The following is a 23,751-nucleotide window of genomic DNA, read 5'->3' as shown; positions in this document are numbered from 1 at the left end:
TCCTTGCACCTTCTCTCCATCTTTTTGGAACCACCAAGATTAAGGAGAAGAAAATGACAAAAACCAGAAAAGTCCTTAATTTTCAAGGAATTTATGCATTGTGTATGAGATATATGAATATGCAACAGGCTATTGTTTTTAAGGTTATTCCTTTGTTCACAAGGTATGCTTTTTGTGACTTAGTGTCCAAGAGCATCTGGACATCTGTAATTCTTTGCTTTTTATTGTCGTGTAATTGTCCTAACTCTAAATTTTATTACTCTAATCGTATTACTATTTTTATAACCATTTTATTATTATTAAACCTTTACAAATTTTAAAAACCAAGTGATCGGCGTTTTCCACACGCACCATGAGCTGAGGGTGAATACCGCGGTGTTTTTCCCCAGAACACGTTTTATTCACTAATCAGAGGGAGAGTCGCTCTGCCCTCACACACCGTGACTACCGCGGTGTGTTTCCCCAGAACACGTTTTATTCACAAATCAGCGATAGAGTCGCTCTGCCCTCACACACCGTGACCACCGCGGTGTTTTTCACCAAAACACGTTTAATTCGGTACCGGGACTACCGCGGTTCTTTTCCCCAGAACACGTTTTATTCACAAGATCGGAGAGAGTCGCTCTGCCCTCACACACCGTGACTACCGCGGTGTTTTTCCCCAGAGCGCGTTTTATTCACAGATCAGCGAGAGAGTCCCTCTGCCCTCACACACAGTGACTACCGCGGTGTTTTTCCCCAGAGCGCGTTTTATTCACAAATCAGCGAGAGACTCGCTCTGCCCTCACACACAGTGACTACCGCGGTGTTTTTCCCCAGAACACGTTTTATTCACAGATCAGCGAGAGACTCGCTCTGCCCTCACACACCGCCCTCACAGCGGCACCCGCCGCCATCTTGGGGGCGGGGCGGTCGCGGGGCCGTCCCCGCCGGAAATCTCGCGAGACGCGCGCGCGCTGGCGGCGCCCCGCCCTTCCTCTTCCTTTGCGGCCGCCGCCCCGAGGTGAGGGGCCATGGCCGTGGTCGGGCCGCGGCCGCGCCATCCGCCCCCATCCGCTCCCATCCGCTCCCATCCCGCCCCATCCCCGCCGCCACCGGCGTCCCGGACACCGGGATCGCTGCGACATGCCCCGCGCCCGCGGTATTCCCCGGGATGGCGCGGGGGAGGGCGGGCGCGGATGCGGGGGAGGCACAGGCCGAAAATCCAAAAATCCGTGGCTGCGATGATGACTTTCTTAGGACACCTTTGGATGTAACTGTGAAAAGAACGCGTAATTCCTGAGCAGCTGCGGCGGTAAGGGGAATAGTCCAGGTCCTGCGTGTCAGTGTTAGAAGTTTAATATGCTTTAATATGTTTTTCCAGCTGAGCTCTCAAGATGGTGCGCTACTCCCTGGATCCGGAGAACCCCACGAAATGTGAGTTGCTGTTTTAGGAGCGTTCGTGTGGGATTTCCCGGAAGCCAGTGAGGTTTTGATTCTAAAACTTGGTCTTTTCTCTCTCTTGCAGCATGCAAGTCCCGGGGATCTAACCTGCGTGTGCATTTCAAGGTAAGGAGTGTGTGATTAGCAGAAATCGCAAATTCATTTTCTGGTTTACGTGGTTTTTGTTAGTTTTTGTTGTTACTTTTTAAAATAAGCCCAGACTGGTTCGGATTTAAAGGGATTGTACGATAATCTCTTCCCACTCTCTGCCGTGGTTAGGGACTAAACTCCCGTCCAACGTGGCCCTGGAAACTTCCAGGGATCCAGGGGCAGCCACAGCTTCTCTGGGCATCCTGTGCCAGGGCCTCCTCGCCCTCACAGCCAGGAATTTCTTCCCAATATCCCATCTGGCCCCTCTTTAAGGAAGTGTCTTTTACTCTTTAATCACTGAGGGCTGCTGTTAGCTGCTTGTAATGGTCTCCATCCACAAAAAATTAACAATCTTGATCCTAGAATTGTCCTTTTGTAATTCAGATGACAAAATACAGCAGCAAAACAGTTGGAGTAAATTTATCAGACACTGGGCTGGTGTTTGGTGTGAAATTTGTCTAATTTCTCCTTCTCTTTTTGATTGTATGTTTTTTGGCACAAGGACCTCAGTTCCTTGTAGAAGGCAGAGAACAATTTAGGAGTGTTATTTAATCATGAAACTTCAACTTGCAGGTCATTTTCTGCTTAGTGTAATACGAAGTTCGCACTTTGATTTCCTTTTACTTGATTATGGACAGGTAGGATTATAGTTAGAGCTGGCTTACACAATTTGTAAATGCTGTCTAGAAGACTGACCTTTTATCCTTAATTTTTATTTCTGAGCCTTTTTTTCCGGTAAAATTCTTTCAGAGAAAACAACATTGTTAACAATTGTCCCAGTGTTTCTCCATCAGTTCCTGTGAGGTGCTGTATTTGACATTTTAGTCAGAATTTATCCATACAGATCTTGCTTTTTTAAGAGGAGCTATGAGTAGTATAAGTTCTTAAATTACAACTTTATTAAGAGCTACACATTTTCTTGTTGAATTTGTTTTTAGTTAAAAAAACAAACAAAAATAAACAAAAAAAAAGGAACAAAAAAAAATCCTGTGTGCTGGAGCCACAAATTAAGTAGTGGCAGTCATACCGAGGGTTAAAAAAGTGGTAACAAGAAAAAGAAAAGTGTTAGTTTTAGACTTGGGTGTTGTTGGGTGTTTCCTTTGTAGCAGGAAGAATTGTATCCAGGGAAGACAGAGTATCCAGGCTGTGCTCTTGCTGCCCCCTGGAAGGATTTGCTCAGGGGATTGATCTTTTCTGTGTCCTGTGTCGGTAGAACACCCGAGAGACGGCGCAGGCCATCAAGGGCATGCACATCCGCAAGGCCACCAAGTACCTGAAGGATGTCACCCTGAAGAAGCAGTGTGTCCCCTTCCGGCGCTACAACGGCGGCGTCGGGAGGTGCGCCCAGGTGAGCTCCTGGAAACGCAGCCAGGAGCCTTTGGCTGTGCGTGCTTGAGACAAAAAGGTGATGTGGAGATGTGTGGATGTGGACTGCTGGTGGTAAACTTGCACTAAAACACATAATCACAGCGTGGTTTGGGTTGGAGGGGAGCCCAGAGCTCATCTCACTCCCATCCCCTGCCATGGGCAGGGACATTTCACCAGACCAGGCTGCTCAAGAGGGAGAAAAGAGTGGCTGTTCATTCCAGAAGATGCATCTTCGTGGAGTGTTTGCATCTAATTGGCAGCATCAAATCAAGGGATTAAATTTTGTTGAGTTCAGTGCGCACCAAAATAGAATATATTATAATCAATTCTAATCTGTAAAATACAGAGTCCTCAGCGCAGGATGGACATCAGATGTTGGATCCAGCCCAGAGGAGGCCACGGAGCTGCTGCCAGGGCTGGAGCCCCTCTGCTCTGGAGCCAGCCTGGCAGAGCTGGGGCTGTTCCCCTGCACAAGAGAAGCTCCAGGGAGAGCTCAGAGCCCCTGCCAGGGCCTCAAGGGGCTCCAGGAGAGCTGCAGAGGGACTGGGGACAAGGCAGGCAGGGACAGCACACAGGGAATGGCTCCCACTGCCAGAGGGCAGGGACAGATGGGATATTGGGAATTAGGAATTGCTGGCTGGGAGGGTGGGCAGGCCCTGGCACAGGGTGCCCAGAGCAGCTGTGGCTGTCCCTGGATCCCTGGAAATGTCCCAGGCCAGGCTGGACAGGGCTTGGAGCAGCCTGGGACAGTGGAAGGTGTCCCTGCACATGGGAGAGTGTGACACTGAATTAACTTTAGGGTCTCCTCCAGCCCAAACCGTTCTGTGACAATGGCAAGTTAAATGTGTATAGAAGCTAACGGGAATGGACAGGCCAAAGCAGGACTCCCATTGTTGCCCTCCCATTCCAGGCCAAGCAGTGGGGCTGGACGCAGGGCCGCTGGCCCAAGAAGAGCGCAGAGTTCCTGCTGCACATGCTGAAGAATGCAGAGAGCAACGCTGAGCTCAAGGTGGGTGTTTCTGAGCATAAAGTGGTGTCGTGCTCTCTGTCAGCACCCCTGGCCTGGGTATCACTGACCTGGGGAGCCACTTGCTGCCTGCTTCCTCCTCAAAACTGAACTGCCTGGAGGGTTTGGTGTGGCTCCCTGTTTAAAGCAGGCTGTGTGTGTTCTTCAAGTTAAATGGCAGCAACAGCTTTTCACAGGGAGTAACTTAATTTAAACTTCACACAAAAGGGCTTTGAGATATCTCAAAATCTGAAACTGACATCTGCAGATTTGGTCAGTCACTCTCTTTCTTGTTATGGCATAATTTGGTAGCTTTGTTGGCAGTGTTGGAGTAATACCTGGCACCTTTGAGTAACCATGAAATAACCACAGACAATGAGCTGTCAGCTCAATTTTAAATTATTTGTGGTGTGTGAGGGCTGGTCTTTGTCATTTTAAATGGTGCATGCTATGGAAAGGCCTCATCCCTGTGACACTGCCAAGCTCAGCAGTTCCATTGGTAGATCCTTGGAAAACCCTGAGCTCCATGGCACAGCTAAGCCTGGCTGTGTCAGTGGTGAAACCTTGGAAAATCCTTGGAAAACCCTGAGCTCCATGGCACAGCAAAGCCTGGCTGTGTCAGTGGTAAATCCTTGGAAAGCCCTGAGCTCCGTGTCACCACCAAGCCTGGCTGTGTCAGTGGTGAATCCTTGGAAAATCCTCGAAAAACCCTGAGCTCCGTGTCACAGCTAAGCCTGGCTGTGTCAGTGGTGAATCCTTGGAAAATGCTTGGAAAGCCCTGAGCTCCATGGCATTACCAAGCCTGGCTGTGTCAGTGGTGAATCCTTGGAAAATGCTTGGAAAACTCTCAGCTCCATGTCACCACCAAGCCTGGCTGTGTCAGTGGTGAATCCTTGGAAAACCCTGAGCTCAGTGTCACCACCCAGCCTGGCTGCTCCGTTCTCCAGCAGCGGTGTCTGGGCCGATTGCTCTCGTTCGTGCTGCAGAAATGAATTCCTTTAGGATGCAGATGGCTCACGGATTTTGTTCCCTGCCAGGGCCTCGATGTGGACTCCCTGGTGATCGAGCACATCCAGGTGAACAAGGCTCCCAAGATGCGCCGCCGCACGTACCGGGCGCACGGCAGGATCAACCCCTACATGAGCTCCCCGTGCCACATCGAGATGATCCTCACGGAGAAGGAGCAGATCGTGCCCAAGCCGGAGGAGGAGGTTGCCCAGAAGAAAAAGGTACCGGTGTCGTGTGCTCTGTTCTGTAATCCTGTCGGGAGAGAGAGGGTCCAGCAGAGAGAGCGGTTGCTGTGATGACTATCTTAGGACACCTTTGGAATGCCCATGAAAAATAGTTAAATCTCTCTGAGCAACCCCTTTTTTTAATTTTAACACAAGTACTAAGCACTTGAGAACCCTGAGAACCATTTTTAATTGCACAGAGGGTCGGTTCTTTCCTCCATCAAAGTGGCTGCAGCATTCTCAGACTGTGTGAACCCTGGGTGTGTGCAATAAAATGAGTTTAGAGCCTGCAAGCAGTGTAGTGCTTGCAGGGATTCCTGTTCATGTGCAGGTGTGATGAGTGAATCATTTGTGAGGGAATTCCTAACAGTTTGCAGCACTTCTAAAAGGTAACTTCAGGATGTTTTGGGAAGTCTCATTTCAATGTTTTTCTTTCTTTGCTTCCCAGATCTCCCAGAAGAAGCTGAAGAAGCAAAAGCTAATGGCTCGGGAGTAAATCTGCAAGGACAGATGTACATAAATAAACTTTTAAAGTTTGGATTGATTGTGTTGCTCTGCTACAAGTTCTGACTTGGCACCGGGCGTTACTGTGGGACGGGGGCAGTAAATATTACAGAACCATGGGGTGGTTTGGCTGGGAAGGGATTTGGGAGCTCATCCAGTGCTGCAGGGACACCTTCCACTGTCTCGGGGTGCTCCAAGCCCGATGCAGCATGGACTGGAACACTGCCAGGGATCCAGGGCAGCCAGAGCTGCTCTGGGCACCTGTGCCAGGGCCTGCCCGCCCTCCCAGCCAGCAATTCCTTCCAGTATTGGACCTTCAAACCGGGAAATCCCAGTTCCTCCTCCTAAATCCGGGACAATCGGGAATGCTGGGCTCGCTCGTCCTTTGCAGAAAACTGGCAAAGCCCGGCGGATTTTCCTTGTGGCGCTTTCTGGGCGCTGGGAACAGAACCGTGCTGTGCCCGGGATCGCCCGTCAGTCAGCGATGGGATATTGGGAATTAGGAATTGCTGGCTGGGAGGGTGGGCAGGCCCTGGCACAGGGTGCCCAGAGCAGCTGTGGCTGCCCCTGGATCCCTGGAAGTGTCCAAGGTTGGGTTGGATGGGGCTTGGAGCAGCCTGGGACAGTGGAAGGTGTCCCTTCCATTATTATTATTATTATATTAGCTGGTCTTCCCTACTAACTTTTTTTTTTAACTTTTAATTTCAAACAATTTTATTGCTAAGTTCACAATCCCCCTCGCTCTTCTGAAAAGGGAGGCTCTAAGAGCAAATTGGCTTGAAAATCGCTGTGGGAGTTGAGTGTCACACACTTGGACATGGTTGTTACCATCTGACAGCCTCTCAGCCCCAAGACAAGAGCAAATGGACACCTGCCTTCAGCACTTTCTTAACACCGTTGATGGTGGAGGTGAGCAAGGAGTGCACCTTCTGGTCATCATTGATGTAGTCTGCGTGTCTGAGGCACATGTAGAGGATGTAAGCAGGAAGGCAGGGAACAGTAGCAGACACTGCCTGGGGCTTGAGCTCTGGAAGATTTGACAATTAAAAAAGTGAAAAGATTTCACAAAAAAAGCAAACTGAAATTTCCCCAACTGACAAGTGAAGCAGAGAAACTCCAGAGCTGGAGTGTACCCAGGCAAACCCCTCTCCCTTCAGCCCTGGGGAAAATGGTATTTTGGCTCTGCAATTTGCATCCCTCTCTGCAGAGTGGACCCAGAGCCAGAGGTTCAGCTGCAGGACAGGGGGACTGCCCCAGACCCTCAGCACTCAGGCTTGGGAGGGCAGCCCTGCCTGCACTGATGTTTGTGACAACTCCCATTTCTCCTTACAGATGCACAGTGGAGCCAGAGCTTCTCTACCTTGTAAAACTGAACCCAGCAGCACACAGACCACCTTAGAACAGCTCCCTGAAGTTTTCAGGAATACCTGGCACAATAAATCCTCTCCCTGAATTGATGACACATTAAATCACTCCTTCCCTCAAGATACGGAATCCTAAAGGCAGCTGTGGGCATTTGGAGCCTCTAAAGAACAAGTTTGTCTGATCAGGGCAACTTCAGTGCCCACAGAAACGGGCTGGCACTGCTCTGTGAGCACTTTTGGGATCCCCACTGGGCTCTGCTGGGGCTAGAGCTGTAGTGAATACCAACACCTTGCCAGGGCAGCCTGACTGCACTGAGGGGATGCTGCAGTGTGTGCAGTGCAGCCTGTGCCGTGCAGAAGAGCTCACAAGTTCAATGTTGTCTGTTATTACCTCATAAACCGAGCTGCCTTTGTCCCACTGCTGTGCCAGGTCCCAGGGCTCTGTCCTTCTGCCACCCCCTCCCCATCTATCACCTCATATAAAGCTCAGCAAGTTACTGCCTGCTCTAAAAGCTGTGGCCTTGCTTTGCGTTTCCCATTTTTTGCTGTCCCTAAGGGATTGTGTCCAGTCTGCTTTATCTGCTTAGTGCAGTGCTACTTTTCCTACCTCAACTGCCATCACCACAAACATGCAACCCTAGGAGGGATTAATTAAGATGATCTATTTGCCTTAACCTTAATTTTTTAATCTCAAATTTACAAACTCTCCCAGGCATGAGAAGGAGCAGCCAGGCAGAGAAGCAGAGCAAGTTCCTTACCTGTAATGAGGTTTCGGATGAGGAGTGGCTCATCTTCCTTGTAATATTCCAGCATGCCCTGAAAATCCTTCTCCTTCCTCTGGACAGCAACCTGCATGTTCTGCTCGTGCAGCCTCCTCTCCACTGGCACCATTGTCTGGGATGCTGTGAAGAGAAAAGATTATCAACACCTGGCTGGCACCTGGATAGAACAGCTATTCAGGCCCTCCACTGCCCTTAGTGCAGACAGCAAGTCAAAAAGTTACTTCCCAATAATGTCATCAGCTTTGACAGCATACAAAAATATAAACAATCAGGTCCTGGATTACCAGTCCACAGAGTTCTGACGCTGAATGGAAGAAAAAGTGCAAAACTTGAACTTAGAAGAGGAAAAAAATGAAGCCATTTTTTATTTTCCGAGAGACCACAGGCTAGAAGGTAGCAACCCCAGTGAATGATTTTCACAGAGCCAGCAAAAAGCAGGCAGTCAATGCAAAATCCCTGAGCATGGCAACTTCTGTCTGCCTGCAAAGCTGCAAACCACAGCAGCACACTGCTGGAGTGCAATAAGGCAGAAGAGACCAGCATGCAAATCACACTGACAGAGAGCAGCTGGGCAAGCCGTGGAAACCCTCCAGTTACCCAGCTTAATTTCACTTAATGCCTGGTTTCCAGAAATTAACTCATGAGGATGGAGCTCTCTGATTAATCACACTTCTCCAGAGAACAGGAAGCGCTTTCTATGCAACGCAGATTCCACATTTAAGGCGCTTTCTGATTAAGCAGAATATACACACACATTTTGATACTAAAGGGTTATAATCCCCCCTTCAAAACTGACGGATCAAAAACTATTCCTGCTGGCCACGGGGCTCCTTTCAGTATCTCTGCCTGGGTCACTGCATTGACTGCAATGACAGCAGAAAATTTCCTTAAATATCCTCCAAACCCTGGTACAGAGTCAATGTCAGCTCAGTGCCTGCTGCTAATTCAGTGACACAACAAGCAAAATCTTATTAGGAAGAAAAAGAGAAAAAAATCCCAAACCCTACAGCCCTCCTAGACTGGCCAAAGAAGTAAAACCCAAGTGAGTTCCCCCAACCCACTATCTCCCAATGCACAAGTCACCTTCAAAATCATGGACCTTCTTCATGTAAATCTTCAGCTGCTTCTTCAGCTTCTTTTCATTCTTTTCCAACTTTTCCAGCAATTCTTTAAGATCCTGAAAGACAGAGGATACATTTAAAAGAAACCCCAACATTAAACCCAAGAACAACTCATTTATTTGGGGTGAGTTAGGGGCTGGAGTCTGGTCTGCGCATCACCAAGGCATGGTGTGAGCACATCAGTGGAAGAGGAGCACACCCACAGCGTTTAATCCTGGCTGCTAATCACATTTAAACAGTTTTATTTAGATACCGGAGTTGTTGAAAAAGGGCAAAAATTCAGGAGGTGCCAACATTCCCTCCAGACTTTGCACACAGACACAGAAGGGGAGAAAGGGAAGATTTATGATGATCCAGGCCAACTTTTTGGAGTGGCAACTGCCTTTCCACACTTCCAATAAAAGCAAGTAAGATGAAAAACCTGTGCTGCCTCTGTGCCTAAAAGAGTAGAAGGGTCCCCAGTGATCTGATTTAGAAGGCAATGCCACAAAGTAGACAGACTTTAAAAAGCATTTTAGAAAAATTAAAAATAAAGCATCTGTGTAGTCACAAAAGTCATACAGCCATGGAACATCAGCTCAAGGCCAAGTGCCAACACTCCCAAATGCACCAGTGGAAGATGCTGATGGATTCTCCAGAGTTTAGGAAGGGTGAAAAAGATCCTAGTGCCCTTCCCTCCACATTATGCTTCGTATCTCTTTCTCTCTAACCATTTTTTGCCCTCTCTCTGTGTTCTCAGCACAGCCTCTTACCAGGTTTTCATTGGTCAGACGTGTAATTTCTTGCTGAAGTCCAAACTCCACCTGGACCTCTGGAGAGAGCTGCAGAGTTTGCAGGAATGCCTGCTGCTGCTTCTCCAGCTCCTCTTGCATGAAATCCACCTGGTTTTTCAGAGCTTCCATCTCCTCCTCATGCTCCCTTCTCTGCTCCTGGAGCTGTGCTTCCAGCAACCTGAGAACAGGACACACCGATCAGTCTGTGATGTCAGCGTGACGGTACCAACCACCATTTGAGTTCAGAGCCTTCAAAATCAGCCAGCTTGGGAGATATTCTGTCAACCTCCCTATAAAACTGACAAACAAGAAGCTATTATTGCCACGTTACTCTGTCATGTGCTAAACTGCAGATGAAATACTTCTCAAATTAAGAATTATGAAATGTTGGGATTTTTAAAAAATAAATCCCAAAGCACCCTTTTGTATTTAACTGCATCAAACATCCAGGTTCCTTTACTTGCAAAGAGTAAATACATGGCAAGAAAGCAAGACAGATCAACACCTGCAGGTTTTGTTTTAAAAGCTCAGCTTGAAGGACATTTGTTCCTGTGCTCCTTTCCTGTCAAACATAAATTTTCACTCTTGAAAAATGCCATTTGCTAAGCCAGAATTCCCTTTTAAATCCAGTGGAAAAATGATCAATCACTGAGTGTTAACTGCAGACACCTGTGCTGATGGTGATGGTGACAAACCTGCAGGTGACATGGGAGCTGATTTTAAGTGTCCCCTACCCTGTGCTACATGGACATCTCCCTTCAGCCCACCAGCTCTTGCCAGAAGGTTGAAGTGATTCCAGAAGGTATAAGGACTCTGAGAGAGGGCCACCAGGCCAGAAGCTACAAAGTTTAGTCCCAGATTACACAGGACAGTGGTAGCTGAGAGAAGCAATGACCCAAGGGGATGCCCAGCCCCTGCCCCTGCTGCAGCCCACGGATGTGCTTGGTCAGAGCTGTGCCCACCTCACAGCAGCTCAGGGCCTCCTGACACTGGATGCCAACAGCAATCCTCAAAGATGAGCAGGATTCTGCTGCTGACAGCTCCACACTGACCCAGGACACACACAGACACAGAGCCACAACTGCTCTGGTCCCCTGGGAAATTGTGATCCACACCTGCCAACTGTTTCCTACAGGAACAACTATGCGTGGAATGTTTTGTTGTTATTTTGGCATTTTTCTGTAATAAATTCATAGAAAAGTGCATGCTTTCAGGGGAGATTCCTGGAGGAAAAGTACTAATCACCCCCAGGTTATTTTGTGTGGTTGTTGTTTTTGTTGCCTTTAGAAAATTTAACAACACAGTGGCTACTCCCACATCCCAGCACAAGACAGAAAAGCGTGTTTTACACCTATAGAAACATGAGCAAAATGCAGTCAGCCTCATAATCCTGTCAGGAATTACATTCGTAATAGGCTTGGAAAATACAGACCCACCATGAAATAAGTATTAAGTACTTAATTTTCATTTTATTTCTTCATACTGGGATTAGTTGGGATTCAGTCTGGATAATCCGTGAGACACCCTCAGAAGAACATGCTCCTTCTATCAACCTGGGTTCCTACTTTGCTTGGAAAAACACATGAAATAATCTCTGTTATTTCTTCTGTTACTGTCTGGTTTCACTCTGATACCTCTAGATGTGAACACTTTAGACCACTCTATACAAAATACTTAAATTTTTAATCTCTTTAATGTCCTTAAAACTTTAATAAAATCATAGATATTGGAGCCCCATAACCACCAAGCACGGGGGTGATGCAGGACAAGAATCCAGGAGGGATATCTGCCCAGCAGAGCAGGGCCTGGGGAGGACTGTGGAATGATGGCACCGTGTCCACCACGCCTTTCTCACCCACAGACAACACGTGGGTGGGAGCACAAAATCCCCAGGATCACACAGAGGTGACAGCACTGGGACACAAGCACAGACCCTCCCCTTCCAACAGGTCAGAGACTGGGAGAAAAACACTTCTGAGAGGTGCCACGTCTTAGTGCAATTTGGGAGGAAAAAATAAAATGGGAAGGGTTTTTTGTCTTCTTAGAGATCCCATGTTTTAGTGCAATTTGGGAGAAAAAAAATAAAATGGGAAGGATTTTTTGTCTTCTTAGAGATCCCATGTTTTAGTGCAATTTGGGAGAAAAAAAAATAAAATGGGAAGGGTTTTTTGTCTTCTTAGAGATCCCATGTTTTAGTGCAATTTGGGAGAAAAAAAATAAAATGGGAAGGGTTTTTTGTCTTCTTAGAGATCCCATGTTTTAGTGCAATTTGAGAGAAAAAAAATAAAATGGGAAGGGTTTTTTGTCTTCTTAGAGATCCCATGTTTTAGTGCAATTTGGGAGAAAAAAAAATAAAATGGGAAGGGTTTTTTGTCTTCTTAGAGATCCCATGTTTTAGTGCAATTTGGGAGAAAAAAAAATAAAATGGGAAGGGTTTTTTTTCTTCTTAGAGATCCCATGTTTTAGTGCAATTTGGGAGGAAAAAAATAAAATGGGAAGGGTTTTTTGTCTTCTTAGAGATCCCATGTTTTAGTGCAATTTGGGAGAAAAAAAATAAAATGGGAAGGGTTTTTTGTCTTCTTAGAGATCCCATGTTTTAGTGCAATTTGGGAGAAAAAAAATAAAATGGGAAGGGTTTTTTGTCTTCTTAGAGATCCCAGCTTCCCAAGCCCTTCATCACCCAATTTTTCATTGCTGTCACATAATCCTTACTGGGTCACAGCTCAGGCATCAGTGACAACAGCCACCAGCAGCCACAGGCAGCTGGAACCATGACTCCCCTGCAGATTACAGGAGGGTCTCAGTCCCTGCAGTGTGGAAATCCCACCTCCAGCTGCTCCAGACAGGACATCCAGCCTGTCCAGGGCCACAGGGCAGCAGCAGAGCCAGAGAGAGAAACGAGAGGGCAGGAAAGGGAGGAGAAGGGAGAAGCAGCACTGGGAGAAACAGAAAGTGTTGGACCTGGCAACTTGCTTTAAACCTTGATAAGCCAAGCCGAGCTCTCCATCTTCATTGAGATAGCCCCAGTCCTCAGTCTTGCTAGAAATAAAGGACAGAGAAAGGAAACAAGAGGACAGAGAAAGACAAAAGGTCAGTTGAAAGAGAAGGTGAAAAGGTACAGAACCCTTATTTATTTCATTCAATATTATTTTTTTAGAGCACACTTTCATTGCATTGCATTTCTTTTTCCACCAGGGGAAAGGAGAACTCTGCCCTGGTTGTGCCCTGTGTGTCATTTTAAAAACAAGTTTCTCCATCTCTTTCCCACTGCAGCAACTCCCACTGGTCTAAAATAAATTCTACTCCTTCTACTTCAGCCCAGGGTTTCCTCAGTACTTGACTCAAACACATCAGTCTTTCCTCAAAGCAACCTTTGGTCCAAGCAGCATGTGCATCCACACAAGATCAATCTCCTCTGTATACATCCAGGCAGATTAATGGCCAGGAAAGTCTCATCTCACTTCAATACTTTCAGCAGTTGGCTGTTTTAGTCTACATTCTGCTGATTGTTTGGGGCTTTTTTCCCCAAGTTGTATGAGGCAAGAAGCTGATTTATCTTCTTTAATGAGGGGCTGGACACATAACAAATTAGTGAGGTAAGCTGGTCAGCTTGACCAGAAACACTTGTTACAGCAAGATTTTACGTGGCTTTGATGTCAGTTAGAAAAAAATGTTTGTTTTAAGCAATAACAATTTAAAAAGTAAGCAAGGAAACCATCAAACTTGATGTATCATTATATTAATAAAAAAAAAAAAACAAAAGCACAGAAAGAAGAATTGCAAACACACATTTTGAAAGGAGCTGTAGCAGATGCCATTCCCTGGCAAGGGAATCTCTGCATATTTCAGTGGCAAAGCACAACACACCAACATTCCTGAGCAGATTTTCACAGGAGGAAAGGAGTGAGAAATGCGGTGTTGCAGCTCTGCCTTGAAGGGGCTCTGGAGGTGCCTCACCACCACAGACAGCTCGTGCATCCCTCCCATGCCAGTGCTCCAGCACAGCACTTCTCAAATCCAGCAAACATTTCAGGCACTGACACTTGCAAAGTTCCTCTGTTAGAACCACACGTATGAATTTAATTAAAACCTTTCTGCTATCCCATATGTAACAGGTTTCCAAAAGGGTCTGCAGCCTGACAGATACAGGGAGGTTTACTGGTCTCATTTGCATGAATTTGTTAGGAAAGTCTTATTTTTTTGTTAATGTAATCTTAGCAGGACATGTCCTCAGGTACTGAAAACCAAAAGAAAAAGCAGGAAGGGTCCCCACTATTTATTGCACATCAGAAACCTGTGAAATCTCACATGATGACCAGCATTTTTAAGAGACAGCCTCTTTGGAAAAATAGCTTTCTTTCCTTTTTTAATCATAGGCATTGAGGTAAATGAGGAGAGCAGCTCAAGAAAGTGCCATTATAAGTTAAATATATAAAAATGCTGATTTAAGGTAAACCTGCACTGGGAAATAAGCATTCAGTCCATCTCTATCAACACAGCACTGACTCAGAAGTCACTGCACTCCCTCTTCTCCCAGAGGTCACACTGACCTAGACATAAAAAGGGGTCCTTTCAACGTAGTTAGAGTAATTGGCATCTGAAGCACAATTTCCTGAAATAATTGGTCAATCCTATTCTCAGGTAGGGCTGGAGGGGAGTTGGAAGGGCTGACTCACAAAGCTGTGATTCCCCTTTATCCTGATCTTGGAGGCACAGGTCTGGGGAGCAGCTGGGACCTGCAGTCAGCAAACTGTCCTCATCAAAACCAAAACATTCCTGCCCAAACACATCCCTGCCCTGTAAAAGTAGCTCAGAGGGGGTGTATGTACCCCAAACCCAGAGATGTTAATTCCAGCATCTTCAGTAAATTATCCTCTCTTCATAGAGAAGGGGCATTTCACTTTCAGACACAGATTTACCTCTTATTTAAGGTAAAAGGAAAAATACTGTGCATCACAGACCAGATCTATGGCAGAGTGGGAGGATACCCACTGCAGGGTGGGAAGCAGAGGTGTGACACCATCTCCACATGATGGTCTCTCCCAGCTGCTAAAGCATCCCTCATGTGAAGCAGCATCAGCTCTTCCTTTGCCCAGCAGCTGCAGGTAGGGCTTGTCCAACAGGGGAAAAAATCCATGTACTCACAGAAATCTATTGGAAGCTGCCATGGAGGCTCATTTCAAAGACACAGCCTCGTTTACTCTGAGCTGCCAGGTTATCATCTCTTAACACCATCACCTGGTCTCTCGCTGGCTCTGTTTCCACCAAGATCAAACAGGCTTGAAGGAATGATCCCAAGAGCAGAAACAGGGAACAAAAAGCCTACTTAGCTTTAATTCAGTTATTGTAGGAGGAAAATGAGGTAGGAACTAACTTGATTTTCCTCTTAGCAGCTGAAATTCAGCAGATTTTTTTTTTTTAAGAAAGAAAAAGGCTGAGTTTAATGCATTTATAAAGAAAGGGCTGATTTCAGTTCAAACTTGCCCTTGACATGGAATCAAAGGGCTTTTCTCTGGAAGCTTTGTGGAGAGGGAACTGCTGGATGGGCAGGGTTAGCAGCACCTGGCAGCGTTCTTCCTGATTTCCTCCTGCTGTGCTTAGAAGTGCTGCATCACACAGACATGGAGAGAATAAAAGGTTCATCTCCCAGCAAAACACAGCCATGCTCTGTCCTCAGCCTAAATAACTGAGAGGTGATGGCTTGGAGCAAGGAGCACCTCCTGGGTGGAGCAAGGTTTTACCACATCCACAAGCCTGGGCTGGTGAAGAACCTCCACCTGCTCAAAAAGCACCTCAGAGTGGGGGGCAAAGAGCAGCTGAGAGCCCCGAAAGATTGGGCCAGAGGGCAGGGACAGATGGGAATATTGGGAATTAGGAATTGCTGGCTGGGAGGGTGGGCAGCCCTGGCACAGGGTGCCCAGAGCAGCAGCTTTTCTTGCTCCTCTGAGCCTGGGCTTGCCCAGATGATGCTGACAGGGCCAGTGAGCACAAGCTGAGGCACAGGATGGTCCCTCTGAACATCAGAAACCTTTTTCACGGTGAGAGTGACCAAGCACAATCTCACACCGGCCTGGGTGAAGCCAGAGAACACAAATAGGGCAGTACCTGATTTATCATTTAGAGAAATTAATACCATAAGCAGGGTAGGAAACGGTAGCTGAAGCCAGGAGGTCCCTTCCAGCCAGCAGAGTTCTAAATTCAGGATGGAAAATGGAGAGAAAATTGTGCAGGTGGAATGGGAGGTGCTGAGCTGGGGTCACTCTCATTGCTGCTCCAAACCAGCTTTGCCTCAGGCCAAGGGAGACCCTCAGCTCTGGGAAGTGCCTGGTCCATGTGGGACAAGGGGAGCTTTAAACTGCTTAAAATGAGGGTAAAGTGAGGAAAGCTTTCTGAAAAATGCTCAGTGCCTTTCTTTTCCCCTAAAGTCCCTACAGAACCTGTTGCCTCCCTGAAAATGGGGTAGTGCAGCAGCCAGGGAGGACTTGAAACCGTGGCAGTGAATGGGAAGAATAAATCTTGTAGTACAATAAATCAGCAAGGGAGCTAGATAGTGATTCCCTTTGCTATGCAAGCTGGCTGTTGGGTAATAAAATACATAATTTATGGAGGAAATGTGCAAAACCTTTCAAGCAGAAGATTTATGTGTCAAGGTAAATAAAAAACACTTCTTGTACACAGAAAAAAAGCCAAAAAACAAAGACATGGAGTTTCTTGTGTGTTAAGGAAAGGATGGGCAGCTGAACTGAGACCAGTGTTGCTGGAGGCTGATTCTAGATATGAGAAACATGGGGGCAGCACAGTAGTAATAATTGGAATTGGCAAGTAATAATTGAAGAATAATTGATGTAATAATTTGCATCTGACTATGCAAAGATACTGGTAAAAAAAAGTGGGATTTGAGCCTTAAAATTAACTCTGGCAGCTCTGTGAGCTGACTGTCTAATGATGAGTTAGGTGGCAGTGGTTCAGAAAGGGTTTGTGTGGATATTCATAGTTCATCCAGTTTGTATTTGCAGTAGTTTGCTGTAGAAGACAGCTGCTCTTACTGTGTCATGAAAAATTGTGTTCTTTCTCTTACCTGTCTTTGCTCATAGAAAGTTAATGAGACAGGGAAAAGTCCAGCCAGCCTGAGTTTTGGGCTGCTGTGGATATTAGTGCTGGCCCTGGGAAAGTCCCACTGGACAAAGGAGAAATGGCTGTAGGTCTCACAGCCTCAATTTTTTACTGTACAGAGGCTGCATCTTGCTGGACTCATGGGGTGAATTCAGAATTCACCGTGTCCTTAAGCTTCTCCTTTTAACACTACAGCTTTGTTACTCTGTATTTTTAATTTTCCTGCCTTTTCAAATGAAAGTTTCATGCCAGTTTACAGTAACAGATCAAGTCATAAAATCAACACTCTGAAATGGGAGGATGCTGGAGGAGACATTTTAAAAACTGCCCCAAATCCTCCAAGCAGCAGACGCTGCCTTTTAACATCACAGTTGGTAGTTTGCTCCTTTGCTGTGCCTTATCTGGGTTTGGCAGGGGACAAAGAAGCCTGTGCTGATAACTGTGAACGAACAGTAACCTCTGTTCTCAGCCATCACATAAGGTTGGCTTATGAAAACAGAGAAGTAAAGGTGGAAAAGCACCTGTTCTGCTTCACTGATACAAAAGAAATATATATATATATATAATTTGCATATATTTCAGAGCAGTGGTATAGAGGAAGATTTAAGCAGCCCCTTCTGTGTCTGTGATTAAGTGGCATGAAGTATTTGCATGGCTATAAGCCTCCTGGAAAAGGTAGGGGCTTTTGGTCATGAGCATATAAAAACAGTGGAACATGAAGTTAAGGGGCTTGTTGCAGTTTTAAAAAATAGATAAAATCAGTGTTTTCCAGCAGCTGTCCTGCTCTGCATCAGTCAGACAGTCCAGGTTCTGTTTCTGGGGCAGGAGTGAATATTCACGGTGCTCTGTGTGTGTTTTGTGACTGGGAGACCCCCTTGTTGTGTTTGCCCTCTGTGCACCAGCTTCCCTGGCTTGGCCAAGCGTGGAGGGGTTTGGTGAGCCCAGACCCTGCCCAAAATCTGGTGACGGTCACAGCTTGGCTTTCTTCTCACTCAGCCCCAAGGAGTTCACTTTTTCACGCTCCAGTAGTTTCTCTGCTTTCTGTCAAGGGCGTGGGATATGAAAAGCTGAGTGATTCTGGCACTAGGTCCTTGGTGAGTGAGAGCCGTGGGGGTGAGGCGGCTGCAGCTCCATTGCCCAGCTGTGAAAAGGGGTTTTCTTACCAAATTTCCTTTGGCCTCATCTCGCCATCACGCCTTGAGGAAGTCACCAGCGCTGTGAAGCGGCAGCAGCGGTTTCCTGGGGCCTGGTGAGTCGGTGTGCGGGGCAGGACAGGCCGGGGTGGGCGTTGTGCTTCTCCCCTTGAGCCATCCTGAGCTGCCCTGCGGGGTTTGTGCCGCTCCCTGGGACCTGCTGGGCACCGGCTGGCTGCAAGCACCCTGACAAGCAGGACACCGACAAAACCTGTGACAAAAAGGGGGTTTGGGCATAATCCTAGCAGCCTTGTGTGGCATTTAAATGGGTTTGAGGAGGTGGTTGACTAATCGTGGAAAAGGAGGTATTTGATCTATTCCTCCTCAAAAGTAATTGCTCAAACTGGTCGTTGTGTTTGTGGGATTGTTTATTTCTTGAAATCCAACAGAAAAGCTAATCAGACAAACTTTGAGATCCATCTTTTGCAATTCAAAGGACTTGTTCTTCTAGAGAAATACATCTTAGTACATCTTCAGCTTAGATCTAGGAATGGGCTGTAGGTTGTGTGATGTTGAGGTGAAAAAAATCCCTCCACCGGATTTTGAATTTGCCTTAAATTCTGGAAAGGCTTAAGGGAAGAGTTCTGATTTAAGTTCTGAAGTATTTTTTTCATCTTTGCTTTCAGCACTCGTCTTTGGGACTCACCTGCAAAAATCAGGGAAGAGGTCATTAGCTGTGATGCCTTCCATTCCTAAGTGCCCCTGCTTTTCAAGGCTTCAGGATTCTTCCACTGAATTAAAATTCATGGGTGAAGAAGATCTGTACTCATCTTCCTTTAAGTCTTTTTCCCAAAGACTTCTGGTTTTGTGTCATTCTGCTTGGAAGCAGAAGTTAGGAAATTTTAGTAGACTTCTTGCTGGTTGTGCTTTGTCTCTGACCAGAAACAAGGCAATCCTGAGTATTGCAATAAAACCCACTGTGAAAGTGCTTTATATTCGAGATCTTTGAACTTAACACTAAACCTTCTGGTTTGTCTTGGAGCTTTGCTGGTCCTGGCTTTAGGGGCCTTTTGTGAATTGGCTTAATAATTTACTCTTTTTTTTTTTCTTAATTCCTGTCAGCAGCAAGGTTTTTCTTGGCTCCCCACAGCTAAGAAAGCATTGATCTTCAGCATGTCTTGTGCTGCTTCCTTTGCCTGTTGAGCGCACTGGAAATGGATGGAAATTGGGATATGGATGAAAAATGGAGAATGTTTCTCCACCATGGTGGAGAGGGACTTTGGAAAAGACACTGGAGTGACAGGACAAGAGGGAACGGCTTCCCACTGCCAGAGGGTGGGGTGAGATGAGATATTGGGAAGGAATCATTCCCTGCGGTGGTGCTGAGGCCCTGGCATGACTTTGCCTGCCCCTACAGACACGTGCATCCCACATCCCCGGCCAGAAATACAGGATACACTTTAGTCATGCACCTTCATTCTTTCTGTGCAACTGAAGGCAAAGGAGGATGGAGGTGCTGTGTCCTCCACCTCCACCTTTACTGCGGCAGCAGCTCTCTGACCACAGAAACAAACGACTTGCCCAGAATGGTGCTGGGAAAGGCTGTGAGAAGATCAGAGGCACGAGTGAGAAACAATTCTTATCTTCACTTGCTGCACCTGGCATTGTGAACATGTGCAATGCATTGTGGAGATTTGTTTACCAAAGGGTGGTTTCTTAATTAGCCAGTGGTGATGGTGTTTTGAATGGAGGACCAGTCAATTCCACCTGTAGCAAACTAGGGTATAAAAAAGAAATAATAAATTTCTTAATAAATTAAAATACCAGCCTTGTGTGAATGCATTGATTATTACCCAGCTGGGGGCCCGTTGCTGAGACACTTTACTGCTGCTGCCATTCCAAGGACTTTTCCTGTCCCCCTTTCGGTTCAGGAACAGAGTGTTGGAGGAGAAGGTGAGGTTGCTTCTCCTCAACTCCTCACTCCTGCGGTGCAGTGAGAAGGTAGTGGTGCCCTTTGAGATAAAGTGGTCTCATCCTTTCCCTGAGTCCCTAAAAAGGGGTGGTAGGAAAAACTACGGTCACCCTACACTGGTAGATGGGGAAATAGGAAACAGATTTTCCTCAATGAGAGGAAAAATGGAAGGAAGCTTTAGCAATCAGTTTAATCGTTAGCATATCTGAAAACCCAGTGCATGTGGAGAATAAAAACAAATAACCTGTTGAGAATTGGTGATCCTATTCCTTTTCATGATATCCCACTTTGTAGAGAACCTGCTGTGTCTGAGCCCCAGGATCTTGCAGGTCCTGTACTAAATGTCTGGCTTCATCACTTGGTGCATCTAACCCCAGTAATTCTGGGGTACAGACAGCATCCAGGAATGTGAGATTATGGGATGGGAGCTGTCTGAAACAAATGATGGTCCTGCACTCAGAGATTATGGGATGGGAGCTGTCTGAAACAAATGATGGTCCTGCACTCAGAGGTAATTGAAAGGCAGGCAGCAGACCTGGCTGGAGGGGAAAGAGCCAAACAAGGTCAAGGAATTAGCAAAAATAACACTTTCTGTAGATGTATTTTTAAATTAGTTTTTTTTTTTCATATGGTGAAGTAATCCACTGTGTAGGTGTTTAATCTGACAACTGAAACAGAAACACAGCAGGACTAAGTCCCTTGTGCACTCCCTCTTTTCCAGTTCTTCGGAATGCTGAGCGTCTGTGTGCTTACTTGCAAGAAAGAAGAAAGTGGATATCAGCCTCTTTACTCAGGGGTGTTTGCTTAATAAACTGAAAAGAACATTCTTGCTTCCTGATGGTGAAACTGACTTGTGACCATACCACAGCTTTCTGAAACGTTTATGCTAAGTTTGGACCTGTGACTACGGGTGGTGTAGTAGGCTCTGGAAAGAAACTTTCTTCTGCCCTTCTTTCCTCTGCCCCAAAAACATGCAGCAGAAACTTTATCTTTTAATCAATAAACTGGTGGAGACCACAGGAGGGCTTTCAGTTGCCTGCACAAACCTCAGATCATTCCCATGGTGTGGTTTAAACAACAAAAGGTTGTTTATATACTCTTCATAGGCATGGGGATCTGTAGTATGTTTTTTTTCTGTATCTGATTGTGCAGTTTTTTTATGTCACTTATAATTCTGTTTACTACAGAGGTTGTTAGTGCAAGACAACCCCATGCTTCAAATCTAGAACAAGCATTTGTGTGGTTGTTTGGAGCAGCTAGCAAACATGAAAATCCCCAGGTTTTGGGCTCAGAACTCTCTCTTTGGTTTGTTTTTATCTCTTAATTATTGACATTAAAAATTCCTTATGAAACAAGGGCTTTCAAACATTCTTCCTCCTTTTTCTGTGGTTTGCCTGGGGGAATTAGTGCCACATTTCCACCCTGACCACACTTCTCTGCTAAAATATTAAGATGTATTCTTGTACAAAGCAATTTCAGTAACCTGCCGTAGTGCTGCTTTTGCACATTTTCTGTTCTCCTTAATTCTGCTGCACACAGATTGGATTGCATTCCTGCTTTAACACAGTCCTTCAACTCGTTTGTGTGCTATAAGCTCTTCAGGATTTTGGGGATAGAGAAGAGAGGGAACTGTGAGCTTTTATGTGTCAGGGAATTGTGGAAAAGCAACAGAGATTCTGCTGATTCCTTCCTTGGAGATATAAGCAGCCTGTCCTTAACAAAATAAACCTTTATATTTGTAGCTAATAAGAGAAAAAAAATTAGCTTGGGATCAGTGTAAACCGTTTAATTATCTCCGTCCCTTCCCCATGAGAGAAAAGGTGATGGGTGATGATGTCCTATGGGGGACACACCAGCGCGAGCATGTGTATGTTGAAAAATGAGTTTTTACTGAGGGTTTTGACTTCTGATAAATGCTGAAATAAACTGAATTTATACAACCAAGTAATAAATAGTGCGGCGACAGTTGTTCTATGCTGTAGTAATTCCCTGGAGGGAGCGAAGTCCTCAGGGGCGGAACCGGAGCGGGGCGCTCAGAGAGATCCCGCCCGGCTCCCCTCAGCCATTCCGCCTTCAGCCCTCAGCGGTCCTGCCTTCCCTTCCCGCTGCCTTTCAGCGATCCCGCCTTCCCTTCCCGCTGCCTTTCAGCGATCCCGCCTTCCCTTCCCGCTGCCTTTCAGCGATCCCGGCTCTCTTCTCACCCAGCTCCACTTTGCAGTTTTGCCTTTCGCTCCCGCTCCCCTCAGCGATTCCGCTTCCCTTTGCGCCCGGCTCTCTTCAGGGATCCCTTCCCGCCCGGTTTCCCAACCGGTTCCCCTCAGCAGTCCCGCCTTCCGCCCTTCCTTCCCATTCCCTTCAGCAACCCTGCCTTCCTTCCCGTTCCCTTCAGCAATCCTGCCTACCGCCCTTCCTTCCCAGTCCCCTCAGCAACCCTGCCTTCCTTCCCGTTCCCTTCAGCAACCCTGCCTTCCTTCTTGTTCCCTCCCTTCGCGCCCGGCTCTCCCCAGCGACCCGACCTCCCTCAGGGATCCCTTCCCGCCCGATTCCCTAACCGTTCCAATCAGCAATCCCACCTTCCGCCCCCTTCTTCCCGTTCCTTTCAGCAACCCTGCCTTCCTTCCCGTTTTCCCTAACAATCCTCCCTTCCTTCCCGCTCCCCTCAGCGATCCCACCTCCCTTCGCGCTCGGATCTCCTCAGCTACGCGGCCTCCCTTACCGCCTCCTTCAGGGAACCCGCTTTCCCTTCCCACCCGGTTCCCTAACCGTTCCCCTCAGCAATCCCGCCCTGTCTTCCCATTCTCCTCAGCCATACCGCCTTCCTTTCCGTTTCCCTCAGCAATTCCGCCTTCAGCCATCCCGCCTTCCACCCTTTCTTCCCGCTCCCCTCAGTGATCTCACCTTCCCTTCCTCGCTCCTGCCCGGCTTCCCTCGGCAGTTCCCTTCCCTTCCCTTCCCTTCCCTTCCCTTCCCTTCCCTTCCCTTCCCTTCCCTTCCCTTCCCTTCCCTTCCCTTCCCTTCCCTTCCCTTCCCTTCCCTTCCCTTCCCTTCCCTTCCCTTCCCTTCCCTTCCCTTCCCTTCCCTTCCCTTCCCGCTCTGGTCAGCGCTCCCGCCCTTTATGACTTTTCAAAATGACTTTTATTACTTTTTTCTCGCATTTTGTAAACGTAACTTATGTGAAATTACCTGTACAAGAGGAGTTTGCCTAGTGAAGGAAAGAACCTGTTTCAAGCCGTGCGTTAAGATTACATCACCCAAATAAATGTGTATTAGGTGGGCGGAGAATACGCAGTAAGTGGACGTGCTCGTGTGAATTTTACTGTATAACAGATGTAACTTTTAACCCTTTGGCAAGCTGATTAGTGGGAACATCCTCGCTCAATGCGCTGAATAAACAGTGTATTCTTCCTAAGCTGAACTCTATGTTCACACAGCTCCTAGAATCGATAACACCCTCCACGCTCCTGCTCCCCTCAGAGCTGCAGCCTCACGCCCTTCCTCTTAGTCCCTCCAGACTCACAGAATTACAGTCAAAGGCTGGAAAAGACCTCCGAGATCGTGTCCAGCCTGTGACTGACCTCTTCTGTCATCCAGACCACAGCACCGAGTGCCACGTCCAGGCGCTCCTTGGACACCTGCAGGGATGAGGACGCCAAACCTCCCTGGGCCGCCGCAATGCCAGAACGCCCTTTCCATTAAGAAATTCCTGATGTCCAACCTGATCCTCCCATGGCGCAGCTTGACACCACATCCCCTTGTCTTGAGGGAACAGACCGACCCCCAGCTGCCCCACAACCTCCTTCAGCGCCCCGCA

The 23,751-nt window shown here is 47.0% G+C and overlaps 2 protein-coding genes and 2 non-coding genes across 6 annotated transcripts; 3 read left to right on the top strand and 1 right to left on the bottom strand.

The window, feature by feature from the left end:
• The first annotated feature begins 900 nt into the window (after window positions 1–900).
• Window positions 901–5,718, top strand: LOC140680220 (large ribosomal subunit protein uL22). Of its 2 annotated transcripts, none has more exons than XM_072922275.1 (7): window positions 901–1,003; window positions 1,364–1,416; window positions 1,508–1,548; window positions 2,786–2,920; window positions 3,851–3,949; window positions 4,984–5,175; window positions 5,627–5,718. In XM_072922275.1, the coding sequence occupies exons 2-7, from the start codon at window positions 1,377–1,379 to the stop codon at window positions 5,672–5,674; spliced, it is 555 nt and encodes a 184-aa protein (XP_072778376.1). In that variant the 5' UTR covers window positions 901–1,003; window positions 1,364–1,376; the 3' UTR covers window positions 5,675–5,718. The 2 variants fall into 2 exon arrangements, with proteins under 2 accessions (XP_072778376.1, XP_072778377.1); XM_072922276.1 differs by lacking the exon at window positions 901–1,003 and adding an exon at window positions 1,065–1,141.
• Window positions 1,219–1,287, top strand: LOC115491296 (small nucleolar RNA SNORD58). Its single transcript, XR_004365929.1, has one exon. It is a non-coding gene; the product is annotated as a small nucleolar RNA SNORD58 (small nucleolar RNA).
• LOC115491294 (small nucleolar RNA SNORD58) lies at window positions 5,242–5,310 on the top strand. Its single transcript, XR_003957258.2, has one exon. It is a non-coding gene; the product is annotated as a small nucleolar RNA SNORD58 (small nucleolar RNA).
• Window positions 5,719–6,418: 700 nt separating the features above from the next.
• LOC115491142 (unconventional myosin-Vb) lies at window positions 6,419–13,461 on the bottom strand. Of its 2 annotated transcripts, XM_041711369.2 has the most exons (5): window positions 12,684–13,461; window positions 9,702–9,900; window positions 8,912–9,005; window positions 7,805–7,948; window positions 6,420–6,709 (listed from the first exon to the last, which is right to left on the bottom strand). In XM_041711369.2, exons 1-5 carry the CDS (start codon window positions 12,977–12,979, stop codon window positions 6,525–6,527), a joined length of 918 nt encoding a protein of 305 aa, XP_041567303.2. In that variant the 5' UTR covers window positions 12,980–13,461; the 3' UTR covers window positions 6,420–6,524. The 2 variants fall into 2 exon arrangements, with proteins under 2 accessions (XP_041567304.2, XP_041567303.2); XM_041711370.2 differs by lacking the exon at window positions 12,684–13,461 and having other exon boundaries at window positions 6,419–6,709; window positions 9,702–10,341.
• Between the last annotated feature and the right edge of the window lie 10,290 nt (window positions 13,462–23,751).

Source organism: Taeniopygia guttata, chromosome Z (assembly GCF_048771995.1).
Source record: "Taeniopygia guttata chromosome Z, bTaeGut7.mat, whole genome shotgun sequence".
In the NCBI taxonomy this organism is placed as follows: Eukaryota; Metazoa; Chordata; class Aves; order Passeriformes; family Estrildidae; genus Taeniopygia; species Taeniopygia guttata.
The sequence above is the reverse complement of the archived record's forward strand: the minus strand, read 5'-3'. Positions and strand labels throughout refer to the sequence as shown.

Excerpts from the sequence above, each read along its gene's own strand:
- LOC115491142 (XM_041711369.2), bottom strand. The coding sequence starts at position 12,979 with ATGGAGAAACTTGTTTTTAAAATGACACACAGGGCACAACCAGGGCAG. Across the intron at positions 7,949-8,911 it reads GAAGGTCCATGATTTTGAAG|CATCCCAGACAATGGTGCCA; the intron begins GTGACTTGTGCA and ends TTCTCTTCACAG. Across the intron at positions 6,710-7,804 it reads CATCCGAAACCTCATTACAG|AGCTCAAGCCCCAGGCAGTG; the intron begins GTAAGGAACTTG and ends CAAATCTTCCAG.
- LOC140680220 (XM_072922275.1), top strand. The coding sequence starts at position 1,377 with ATGGTGCGCTACTCCCTGGATCCGGAGAACCCCACGAAAT. Across the intron at positions 1,549-2,785 it reads ACCTGCGTGTGCATTTCAAG|AACACCCGAGAGACGGCGCA; the intron begins GTAAGGAGTGTG and ends CTGTGTCGGTAG. Across the intron at positions 3,950-4,983 it reads AGAGCAACGCTGAGCTCAAG|GGCCTCGATGTGGACTCCCT; the intron begins GTGGGTGTTTCT and ends GTTCCCTGCCAG.